Source organism: Vanacampus margaritifer, chromosome 8 (assembly GCF_051991255.1).
Source record: "Vanacampus margaritifer isolate UIUO_Vmar chromosome 8, RoL_Vmar_1.0, whole genome shotgun sequence".
NCBI classification, from domain to species: domain Eukaryota; kingdom Metazoa; phylum Chordata; class Actinopteri; order Syngnathiformes; family Syngnathidae; genus Vanacampus; species Vanacampus margaritifer.
Window position 1 is genome coordinate 6,723,709 of NC_135439.1, and position 13,066 is coordinate 6,736,774.

General features: G+C 39.7%; 2 protein-coding genes across 2 annotated transcripts in view; one reads left to right on the top strand and one right to left on the bottom strand.

Moving 5' to 3' along the window:
* snta1 (syntrophin, alpha 1) overlaps positions 1-12,063 on the bottom strand; it is a 30,181-nt gene extending 18,118 nt beyond the window's left edge. Inside the window, exons 1-2 of the mRNA XM_077573583.1 lie at positions 11,775-12,063; positions 6,215-6,400 (exon numbers count right to left, since the gene is read on the bottom strand). Coding sequence (XP_077429709.1) covers positions 6,215-6,400; positions 11,775-12,063 — 475 coding nt within the window. The remainder of the gene's footprint in view (positions 1-6,214; positions 6,401-11,774) is intronic.
* cbfa2t2 (CBFA2/RUNX1 partner transcriptional co-repressor 2) overlaps positions 11,977-13,066 on the top strand; it is a 64,572-nt gene continuing 63,482 nt past the window's right edge. The window contains exon 1 of the mRNA XM_077573582.1: positions 11,977-12,125. The gene's annotated coding sequence lies outside the window, so the exon portion shown is untranslated. The remainder of the gene's footprint in view (positions 12,126-13,066) is intronic.

Below are 13,066 nucleotides of genomic sequence, written 5' to 3' on the forward strand. Positions count from 1 at the left end.
AAAACATGTTCCAGTAATTACAGGACTGCCTGAATATCCACACGAGTAAAATGGAGTTCACATGTGCATATTTAACTCAGTCAAACCCCAAAACGTATAAATACATTTTTTTATAATTTGTCATGCACACCCAGAAACGTATTTATACGTTTTTTTCTTCTTTCTTTTTTTCTAACGCATGAAGAAGACTTTGATACAGCTTCTGACATGAAGAGGTCGCTTAAGGCAACGGTAGTTATTACAAAGAACGACCACCAGGTGGCAGCAGAGTACCAGAGATCACCCAGGTCCATGTTGCAACAAGCTCTTTTCCCCCAGTGTTTTCAACAGGTTTAGGAATAATGACGAAACCTAGCTTTTTGCTAATGCAAATTGCTGCAAAACGGAAACAGATCCAAATATACCTTTTTTTCCTGATGAAAGAAGAGACTCTAATCTTTCTTTTGCTAGTTCCATGTTTTTATAGTAACAGAACAGAATATTCTGTGGACTTTTCAAAATCAGTCAAAATCAAGTCAAACAGCCGAGAGCGAAGAGGATTGCTTCAGTGAAAATGGCTGAGTGAATGAGCTAAAGAGGAAGTCAACCCAAAAAATTCTTGGGGACAATAATATGTTCTATGCAGCCCCACTAGTCTAAATATGGTATTCTGGTTGATATTGTGTTAGTGGAATGAGTTAAGCAGGAAAATCCATCCGTTTTTATCCATCTGAGGGGGCGGCCATTTTGCCACTTGTTGGCCACTGAAGATGACATCAATGTTTCTTTTGCTTCATAACTCATATTCCACAAATTATAATATTAATCAGAATGTCATGTTTAGACGATTTAGGTCACATATAACATATTATTGTCATTAAATGTTCATGGTTAACTTCCACTTAAAAAAAATAAAAATAATTTAGTACCTGTTTTAATCGAGTTCAGCCGAGTTTTGAAAAGATTATCCTGAGAGATTATCCTATAGTATGGTGTGTCAAAATTGATGTTTCCCATGGGAAACTGTCAAGCACATTTGCAAATGTTAAACCTGTTCAATATTGACAATCGGTAATTAACACCGAATGGTACGATAACCAGGAATAATCATTCGCACTTTTTACAGCAGTGATTCACATAGTATGGGAAAATCCATAAAATCACAGTGAGAACATGCAAAACTCATTCCAGGCAAGCAAATTCCAACCACTAATTCCACTGTGCATTTGAGACATATTGTATGACTGTATGCCTTTTAGGTTCCACTGAACATTTCTTTCCCTCCCATTGGCTTTAAAACAATTTTTCACAAATGCATGCGGCAATAGATGATGTCATTCAGGCAACAGTTCAAGATAACACAGTGACCAGCAGCCTAATTGCCGTTTCACAGCCTGGACGGGCCCGATGTGGCTGACATAACATCTCAAACGCGATCCCTGCCAGCCAGTAAAAGTTACTACAACAATGGAAAGGCTGCCGCTGCGGCGCTTCCATAACTAAGTCTGCTTAATCCATGTGTGTGTGTGTGTTAGTGTGTGTGCAGTGAGTCACGGAGCAGTGATGAAAAAAAAGGACATGGGAGAGAGAACCAGCTGTGTCCAGAAATGTCCTGGCAGAGGGAAGCAGCACTGTGGCAAACTGCACAAGGAACTCGGGGGCGGAGCTTAAGTCCACGCCGGAGTTGTGTACACTGTGTAACAATCATGTTTTATATGACTCCATTATGGCACCTCAACGAATGCGCGCTGGTGCAGCTGTGTTTGAAAATACAAACCGCTAGACAACGGAAACCAATTTGGCAGGAAGGCAAAACACGTGGTGGGGGAAAGTGAAAGCAACAGTCAGGTAATGTTCATGCACAGAGGTTCCTTTTCACAGTTTGGACTGTGGAATGAAATATTTAAAAGAACGTTTTGATCTTGAGAAGTGATGATTGAAAAGAAGAAGAAAAATATTTTAGTTTTCTATTGAAAATGGTGCTAATTGTGTTAGAGTAGAGAAATGTCTCAACCCAGGGCTGAGTTTTTTTTGGTTTTAACCCTGGAGAACCCACGGGGTCAAATTTGGCCCCTATAAATTCTGCTACTCAAATAACAAAGACCTTTTTTTTTTTTTTACAAATTTAACTTCAAAAGTCCAGAGTGCCACTTCTGACCCCTGCATGGGGCCATCTAGTGGATGAATATTGCACTTACATGAGCCAGAGTGGTGGTGACAAGATGGCTAAAATGCAACAAATAAAACAAATAAATTATATTGTTCAATGTAGCTGTGTTATTTGATTGATTATTTTCTTAAATTCTAAATAGTTTACTGACAGTTTTTGTTATTCTGATTTTTCAGGGTCAAATTTCGCCCTAATCCTAAATTAGGGAATAAATTGAAAAAAACATTGAAAAAACATATATTTTGGTGTTCAGTGAACTTATAGCAGTCATTTAATGTATAATTCATAATTTTCCAAAGAAGAAAAGGGTTCTTGGGTTTTTCAACCTATTGTGTGTGCGATTTGAATCAGGGTTGGGGTTTCAAAGCCAAGGTTTGGAGTTGCAAGAAGGGTTGATGTTTTAACGTATGGCATTAAAGTAGGGTTTCAAGTCAGGGTGGGGGTTACAAGAAGGGTTTCAAACTACGGTTGGGGTTCAGTGTCAGGGTTGGTGTTTCATTGTTAGGGTTTTAAGCCAGGACAAAGTAACGTTTCAAAGTAGGATACAAAAAAAAATTAAGGTAGAGTTTCAAGTTAGGGTTGGGTTTACCAAGTAGGGTGTCAAAATCGGGGTTGGAGTTCCCAAAGGGCTTTCGTGTTAGGGTAGAGGTTTCAAAACAGAGTTGGGGTTTCAAACTAAGGTTTTAAATCAGGATTGGAGTTTCAAAGTAAGGTTCCAAGTCGACGTTAGGGTTTCAAACTGGCAGTCAATTTTCAAAGTTATGTTTCAAACCTAAGTTAGGGATTCAAAGTAAGGTCGTCAAAGCCAGTGTAACTGGTTTAAAGTACCGGGCTGAGGTAAGGGATACTTGACTCATTGAGCCATTTTTAGCAGCAAAAAGTTATTATTTCGTATGGTAAATTCATTATTTTTCATTTACAATTAATAACTTTTCAATTTTAATTTTAACAATTTTAAAAAAATTCCCTTGCTGTCAACTGAAGATGACATCACCTGTTTCTGAGGAAGTAGGTAACAACCAATCATGACTCAGTTTGCTGACCAAACCCGGAAGCAAAGCAAGTGGAAAAATTTGTTTTTAAAGGTATTAATTGTATGTGAAAAATAATGAAATTATCTGCTGAAAATGGCTCAATGAGTCAACAGTCAAGTATCCCTTCAAATCAGGGTTCGGGTTTTAAAATAACACTCAAACAACTAAATATCAAGCAAGAGAAATTATTGCAAAAAACTATAAAAAAAAAAAAATGTACACACAAACACACACATGGTTGTAAATATAACTAAGAGGAAATAAAGGCAGCTGGGGATTTATGGTTTCATCTGGTGTTTTATATTTATCTGACCCTCTCAGGTGTTTACTGTTCCTCTCACATACATGCACACACACACACACACACATTGATTATTCCATCGCATCTTGATGCAAAGTCAGACAGGAAGAGAGGGCAGCACAGAGGTGAAGAGGGCACCCGCATGGGAATGAGAACAGCGTGCAATAGCCGCAACTTTGATTTTCTTTCAAGGAGTCCGATTGACAACACACACACACACACACACACACACACACACACACACACACACATATTTCTATTCATGGTGAGAGGTTTGGGGAGAACGGAGGACGGGAAAGTGAGTTTTGATCCAATTGGGAACACCGTGAAACATTTTCAACGCAGTACATCTGCTTAAAAAAAAATCTGTGAGTTTTCAAGCATGTTGAGGTCCCACATCAAATATATATAATAATAATAATAATAATAACAATTCCAACTCCTGTCCCGCACATGAATAAATCTTCTCTTTGCAGATACAATCATGTAACGCAAGTGAAAATAAGTGTTGGCTGTTAAAAAAAATAAACTTTTTTACTGTTAGCACCCTGGTCTCTTTGCTGCTCTACTGAAGGGAGAAGCTCCCCGGCAAGATTCCTCGACTTGATGGATCACAGAGCGGCACCGCTTGAGCTGTCCGCTATCAACACTTTTCTGCTTGACTGTGGACAAGTAAGGCAGAAGCGCTGAGCTCCCCTGTCGGCAGCCCCGCTCCGCTGGCTGAAGTCAATACAACTCGCCAGCAGAGTTGCTAATGAGCACACAAACATGGGGTGAATTTGCACCATCTGGCTATCGTTAAAATACAGTAGCTTTAGATCAGGGGTTCTCAAATGTGCATCTTGAGGCTAGATGAGACGCAAGTAACACGACTGTGGGTTATATCGTTTTTTTTATATTCTTATTAAAAAAATCGCGATTCTCATTTCGTACGATTCAGAATCGATTTTAAATGTCCCGAAATCGATTTTATTTAAATGATTTTATAATGTCTTACCTTTGTCTGTGTGTGCCTTTATTCGGAGCGCTGTTTATGTTGTACCCGATTTGGCCACTAAGGGGCAGTGTGGTTCCACGCGGTCTAATACACTGTTAAGTTATAGTCTCTTTAGAGAGTAGAAGGAAAAAAGTCACGATCAAGTTATTCCAGTAAAAGTGTTTGTTTTTTTGCAGTCTGGAGACGTTCTTTTGAGTGATAAAAGTAGTAGCGCGTCAGTTAGCATTAGCGAGTCAGACTGGAGTAGATCATTACAATTCCTTGCACATCTATAGATTGAAGCAAAAATCATTGTCAATCAAATCATTTGGAATAAAAAATCGTCCTTAATCGAAAATCGATTCTGAATCGAATCGCAGGCTCAAAAAATCTGAATCAGATTCCCACTCCTACTAAACGGCATGGTCTTCTTTGACGGTGCCGTTAATTAACAGCGTGACTCACCATATTTTGAACAAAGCATATTTAATGTTTGGTTAGTTAACGGCGGGTTAAGAAATTAACCGGCAGTTAGGGGTTAAACAGTGGTTAAAATAACCGTGAATTGAACAACCAGGCCCTGATTGATTAACCTACGGCACGGGTGTCAAACATAAGACCCGAGGGCCAGATCCTGCCCGCCACATCATTTTGTTGTCCGCAAAAAGCAATTCATGTGTCAACTTCTATGATCTTTGCTAAAATCTACAGCAAAATGTCATGTGTAATAAATAGCAAAGTTGATATTTTCCCCCCCCCAAATTTTTTTTGCATTACTCTTTTTACAGTAGCTTTTTTTATCATTGACTTGTGGTTTAAAACAACCAGTCGTAATCCATCAATTTGTTGTGTAAATGTATGATGATAGCAATGATATAATTTAACATTTATTTGGTTTCACCGTCATAACGGACCCCTGAGGGAAACCCTAACTACAAAGAGGCCCGCAACAAAAATAAGTCTGACACCCGTGTCCTAAGGTGTGTAGTATGGGTTTATGGTATGTTTAGACTTGTCCGTAAATGGTTGGACCTGAAAGTCCCACATATTAAACCCGTTCAATTTATACGATGGCAAATCAAATGTTGGTCAACACAGAGGAGCGACAGCTTGTGTTGAGTTTGTGTCTCTCAAGTCATTCGCCGCAGTAAGAATGGCAAGGAGAAGAGTTTGCAACCTCAGTGTAGTTGGAATGAGCTAGCATCAGTGATGCTACGAGATATGCCGAGTTAAAAAAAAAAAAGGAAAATCTTCTCCAATTGGACATAAAAGTTAGAAGTTCAAGCAAATGACTAAGTTTGGAAATTCATGAATATTTGAGTGCCTTTTTTTGTTTGAGCTCACACTTAAAATTCTACAATGTGTGTCACTTTCCCATTCCATTTCAAACCTCGCTACATGAGCTCTGGTGGCACAAATAATGGGAAAAAAAAAACCCTGCTGATATTCACTTTAAACATTCCACGGCATAGCGGGTGTTTCGTTGCACACAATACTTTATATCCGCAATACATCTCTTCATTGGTATTCTGTTTAGTTCTTTGGTCTGGTTTCACGGAAGCTCATTATTTGAATGTATCAGGATAAGTGCGATCAAAGTATGACTTAAGAGAAATGATCATGTGACCCTAACTGGCATTATGGAATATGTATTAAATTCCATGAAAGAGTATGTGCAAAGTCAGCACAAGAACTTTAGCGCTGTTGTAGTCCATCTGAAGTGTTTGTGTAAATCTTGTGTAAAAACGTCTTACCTTCAAGGATGACTTCCTTGCCGGTCTTCTTCAGGGCCTGCACGGCCTCGTCGTGCGTGGCCTCCCGTAAGTCGCAGCCGTTGACAGACAATATGGCGTCGCCCACATAAAGCGCCTCCGTCTGGTCGGCGGCCAAGCCCTTAAAAATCTTGGAGATGAGAATGGGCATCTTGTTCTCCTTCCCACCTGCACGACACGATGCCAATCATGACTTGGTTTGTTGGGAGTTTTCATGTTAAAAGTAGAACCAGGCTATCACGTTAACCCTGGAGAACCCAAGAACCCTTTTTTTCTTTGGAAAATTAAATGACTGCTATAAATTCACTGAACACCCAAAATATATGTTTTTTCAATTTTAACCCTTGTTTTTTTAACTAGCTCAGAGTTGCTAATTTATCAAAATATATATGTAAAACGTACTCCTAGGCATTCTGCAACATGATATGAAATAGATTAACCAAAAAAAACACAATTTTACCATCTGAAGGTTTGCTGAGAAGATGGTTTTGTTTGGATAGATTTTCAGCATGTTGCCAGCCATCTTGTCAACCTTACTTTGAAACTCCAATCCTGATTTAAAACCTTAGTTTGAAACCCCAACTCTGTTTTGAAACCTCCACCCTAACACGAAAGCCCTTTGGGAACTCCAACCCCGATTTTGACACCCTACTTGGTAAACCCAACCCTAACTTGAAACTCAACCTTCATTTTTTTTTTATCCTACTTTGAAACGTTACTTTGTCTTGGCTTAAAACCCTAACCATGAAACACCAACCCTGACACTGAACCCCAACCGTAGTTTGAAACCCTTCTTGTAACCCCCACCCTGACTTGAAACCCTACTTTAATGCCATACGTTAAAACATCGACCCTTCTTGCAACTCCAAACCTTGGCTTTGAAACCCCAACCCTGATTCAAATCGCACACACAATAGGTTGAAAAACGACATCACTTTAACCCTGGAGAACCCAAGAACCCTTTTCTTCTTTGGAAAATTACGAATTATACATTAAATGACTGCTTATAAGTTCACTGAACACCAAAATATATGTTTTTTCAATGTTTTTTTCAATTTATTCCCTAATTTAGGATTAGGGCGAAATTTGACCCTTTGGGATTTAGGGGTATCATTTCGAAAAAGCAGAATAACAAAAACTGTCAGTAAACGATTTAGAATTTAAGAAAATAATCAATCAAATACACAGCTTCATTGAACAATATAATTTATTTGTTTTATTTGTTGCGTTTTAGCCATCTTGTCACCACCACTCTGGCTCATGTAAGTGCAATATTCATCCACTAGATGGCCCCATGCAGGGGTCAGAAGTGGCACTCTGGATTTATGAAGTTAAATTTGTAAAAAAAAAAAAAGGTATTTGTTATTTGAGTAGCAGAATTTATAGAGGCCAAATTTGACCCCGTGGGTTCTCCAGGGTTAAATTAGCAAAAGAGGTAGCTTGATATTATTTCATATGAGTCTTCCTTCCGCTCGAGTTAAAAAAAAAAAAAAAGGTTAGCATGTTATCAAGTGAAGAAATATGGTCGCTAAAGTCAGCTGGCAGTTGAACTCTGGTCTTGGGCTCAGGCAGTCAATATCTATTGTAAAAAAGACAAAAGGACATTCAATTAATTTTAAAGACGTCTGGCGCAAGTTTGCTCCATGCAGGATTTATGAGTCAATGGCCTCGCTCCTCCTATCCATGTCGAGCACATTCCCAATCGGCTTCCCCATCTTTTGACCTCGGTGGCATCAGACAAGTCGTTTGCTGCATGACTAAGTATTAGAAAAATGAGGCAATGCCCAGAGGAGCCGAGTCGGTCAATACTTGGTGCTTTTAGGCGGGACGTAAGGGCAATTTCTACAAGAAAATACGATACTAATAGAATTGTGGTTACAATTAAAACGTGGACTGTTTTTACGAGTAATTCATAGAGTTCTGAAAAGCCATCCTACTGCAGTTGGCCTTGTCTTATACATTGAAGGCCTGCTACAGTCAGTCAGCGCACAATTATTATTTCTTCTCACAAGCATCCGTCCAACACTTAATCCTCACATATTCCTTCATCATCCCAACTTGTCTTCTTATGTCACGCACAAATCCGCACCTCCGAGCTGACAAAGTGTCGTTCGGACGACATGTGGTCTAGCGGGGGTGCGGTGACGCAAATGGTGACACAGGTAAATTGGTGTGAGCGCTTCGAACAACATTGACAAGTTGCAATATTTGGCAGGATTTGCACTAAACGGCGAACATATTCGGTTCTCGGCCACTTATTTGACCTTCAATTTCTTCAGAATCAGATTTTGAAGAATGAAAACAAAACTAGAAGTGCATAGTCATCGATGGCCACAATATTCAACTACTGTGAAAGGATAGAAGAGTCTCAGCTCTCCAACTGCCAAACCATTCCAGTTCCAATTTCAGAGGCCCAAATTTGAGCAAGGCGTTCAAAGGAGACTTAACGAGTCGTACAAAAATCTGTCAACTTTTTGGCGTCATCATTTTAAGTGGATGAACATAATTCCCAATTATGTTACAGGTATTTGTGTATTTCAATGATTTTTTTCCAGCACATATCAAGGCACAATTAATAAAGTAAGCATGTTGCTTCCATGTTAGCTTTGTTTTTAGCATTAGCATCTACAGACAGACAGCCAAAATTACTTCTTGAGGAGTTTGTTGTTGTTATTGTCAACAACAGCTCGAAAACGTACATTACCGTCACCTAGCAGATCACTCTGTACAGGTTAAGCTTTAACTTTCAGTCGCAGGCTGTGACTATGAACTATTTTTAACATTAAACATTAAACCGAGAAGAGAAAATACTGTACATGAAGCTAGACTAACAGTAACAGTACATCAGTTATGATTCAATTCGTATCTATTTCTGACCTACAGATTATTTTTTTGCAAATTGTTATTGTAAACAAATCTATATACAGTACTATAAAGTCATTTATTCATAACAATATAATTTTATTTATAATATATTTACTGTTTTGTTACTTATATAATAAATACAGTCACATGAATGTGTCTGTGGTTTCGTTCACTTCTAAAATGATGTTGATTTCCATACTGATGAAAAGACTGTTTCTTGGTTTCTCTCAAAGAAACAACTGCTTCCATCATTAAACCTTATTTAGGGTCAAATAAATAGATATAACAACAACAACAAAAAAAAGCTTAAACCAGACATACGATGACAAGACTTCACTCTGACCAGACACTGTCTGGAGACCTGGAAATTTGCTCTCTGCTTAAATTAGACAGCAGACAGAGTGAAAGGTTGACTGCATCCACGCTTTCTAAAAGCCGGGGTGGGCTCCCTAAAATTAACACAGGCGGTCCACTCCCTGATACATACCTTTCATCTTTGAACCAATGACAACTGCCGGCTGCTTCTCTCAGCTGTTCACTCGCCGTGGTGCCAGGAGACCAACGATCTCGCCTCTTATCTTTTTCGCTTTTGCTTTCTGTTGTCTTGTCTCCCACCCTTTTTCATCTTTGCCTTCCAAGCAAGAGGCATTGTAACAACAACAACATCAAGCCAGCGTGGTGCCAGCAATCATTTTTGTTTTTAGAACAAGCTGTGTGGCTCTCTACAAGCCACCCAGGTTCACAAAGATGGACAATAGAGTTTTGCCATTAGATTAGAGGCCCCAATGTGATGGAAGTCTCCGGAGATAAAAAGAACACGTTACCATCGGCTATAATGAGGAGCAACGGCGACCAACGACTTGTCATCGTGTGCATACTGCAGAATTTTAAAAAAAAGACACAAGAACCTTTTGCACTGTCTGGAAAAGTTGTCATTTTTGTTGTGCCTTCTGAGGCACCTGAAACAAGACAACTATGTCTTAGTTCTAAGACCCTGTCAGACCTGTCCCCAGATACTTGGTGGGCAGGCACCCATTTGGCTCACCCGTCGGGATGGGTGTGGGTCCTGTGACACCAGTTGTTGACATCTTGCTTGTAATTATTCAATTATCTAACATTGACGAATACCTACCATTTAACCAGAGTTTAGCAACACAAGTTTGTCTCAATTTGAACACTGGGGGCACCGACGCAATTACGCACTGTGTACTCAGCTGTAAAAAAAATTAAGTGAATAAATAAAGAAATATACACTGACCAAACCCGAATGTCAAGACCGCGATTCCCACCAGTTGTGAAACTCCTTGCGGCGATCAAAAGCTTCCACTTGCAGTGATCGCCACACAGTGACGCTAGATGCTAATGCTAATGCACCCACGTTCTACCCATGTCAATGCGATATGTAGTGATGAAGAAAAAGTTCTGTAATGTGTCACAAATGTGCCTTTGCAGGATCTCTGTGTAAAAGAGGCTTTACCCCTCCCTGTTTAAGATAAACCATGTTTGCGTGGATGGAATGCACAGCGGCAGCTCCGGCATCCTAAAATCCCCAGTAGTGTCCTATCCTGACTACTTTCAAACTCTGTTTGCATTTAGAAAAAATCCAACTACAGCATGATCTCTATCCATTTTATTTACAAAACTTTAACTGGCCAGCAAACTGTCCTTCCTACCAAGATCTCACAGAGGTCATGTAAACAGGATTGCAAAAGGGCTTTCAAACAGCCACCACGCTGTTGTGAGTACACATCACAGTTATGCAAGTCTGACGTTAGAATATGGGGAGGTTGTTTTCCCATTGGGAGGAACCAGTCACATAAATGTATTGAGCACTGTGCCAATTTTGAAGTAATAGCAATAAAGTAATCATCATTTAGTATAATAGATCTTCTAGATGGACGGCTAGATCTGTCTATACAGATGAAGCAAAATGGTAGGGGTTAATGTATAAATGGTTTTGAAAAAAAGTGTTGTTTAACATCTTTCATCAGCATTTCTGATTCTGATATTTCCACAATACAATGCACTTATGTTAGCCAACTAATGCTAACATGCTAGCCAAAACATTTAAAGGGGTTAGTTGTGTCCAATTTTAGCAAAATAATGTAGTTTACATTAAAAACTCAAAACAAATGAACGGCTTGAAGTGCAAAAAAACAGACATGACTACAAGAGTCATGACAACATCCATCCCCGTTAACCGCTTATCCTGGCGTTTAAGTAAATTATCTCATTAACTAAACGCCCTCTTCCTTTGATTTATTTTTAGCATGACTCAGTGAACATATTTCGAAATTAAAACACAATTTGAAAGAAGAGTTGTTGTTTTTTTAACACTAAAGAAGTTACGTGACATTGGAAAAAAATATATATTTTCGTAGTTCCAGCTAGCTTAATGACACTAATCAGGCTCCCTGCTGAGGTAAATAAAGCATGGCGGCTGTCAACTTTTGGGCCACGCAACAAGTAAACATTGCCTCTACATTCGTGCCAAAACCAATTGCTACTTTCTTTCGAAAAACCAGCGACTGACGCATTTATAAAGTTAACAGCCACGTTTTCTACGCTCGGCGACAAAAAGTTGAACTCGAACTCAACTCGGGGGCGTTTATAAATGGCGCCGCCGCTCCACATTTGCGTCCATTATATATATTTAAAAAAAAAAAGTTGATCTCACCTTTGATACTAATCCCGAGTCCTCCGACATCTTGCTTGGTGACTCGCACCGTGCGCTTCACGTTGGTGATGGTCTCCGGGACGGGACACGAGCTGAGGTTGGGGGGATCTCCGTTGATCGCCCCCGAGGGATTCGTATTGGGCTTGGCCGTCTCCTCGGCGCTCTCGCCAGGGTTGACCGTCAGCGTGTCCTCGGTGAGCGTGGCCAGCACCCGGGTCCAGCGGTCCACGGCCACTCGGAGCTCCAGCAGTCCCGTTTTCTGCGCCTTCATCGCCGCCGCCATGTTCATCGCATTCCTGGAATAACTCTAGACGGGGCTGGCGGTCCTGTGTAGAGATATGGAGGGCTGGGGTAGGGGGCACACACACACACACACTCACACACACACTTAAACGCATGCATGCTCGCTCAACTCCCTCGCACGCCCTCGCAGTATGTTGTCCCTCCAAAGAGGTTTATCCACGAGTTGTAAGAATTAAAGTTAATTGAGAGTGACACCATTGTACAATGATTGTAACACAGCCCAGTTCAAATTAAGTGTGTCTTGCTCACATACCGTGTATAAAAACTAATACAATTGCAATTCCCTCAGAAGTGCTGAAAGAACTGCAGTAGCCCAAATGCCAATGAAGAAACACATTTTAATCAGCACTAACACACATATATATAGCCTTGCTATTTTGTTTCCATTGTAACTTTATGGCACATATTTTTGCACCAGAAAAAAAAAACAGTCACACCACCAAACAAAAAAGTCACAAAAAGTGGATAAAGTGAACCTCTGCTCTTAGCAAGGACCCCAAAAAGCTTCAGATTCTACCTAAAGGCCTATAGATGCCACAAAATGCTGACTAAGTGCTAAATTTGTCTAAAATGAAGCTCCTCAGTTCACTTCAATTCCAGAGAAGAGGGGGTCTCTAAATCCACACTTCTTTTTATTTTTATTTTTTTTATCTCGGGTTGGTTCAAGTGATATAATTCTAATAATTCAAACTCAAGGCAGTGTAAAGGGGGGTGGGTGTGGGTCACACATGGTAATGGAATAAGGCCTTTTCAAAATGTGGATCAAATTCTAGGGTGAAATCAACCTACTAAGTCAAGTTTTATAAGTTGCCTTGTGTTTGATGATGTAGCCTTAACACAGAGACTCTTTTGCTTGAGACAAGACCACCAACTTGTGTTAAGTGTGATCCTTAGTAAATTTTTGACAAAAACATGTCAAACATTAAAACACACGTGAACAATTTTTAAATTGTATTTTGTCTCTGGGCAGCCAACACCAACAATTCCAG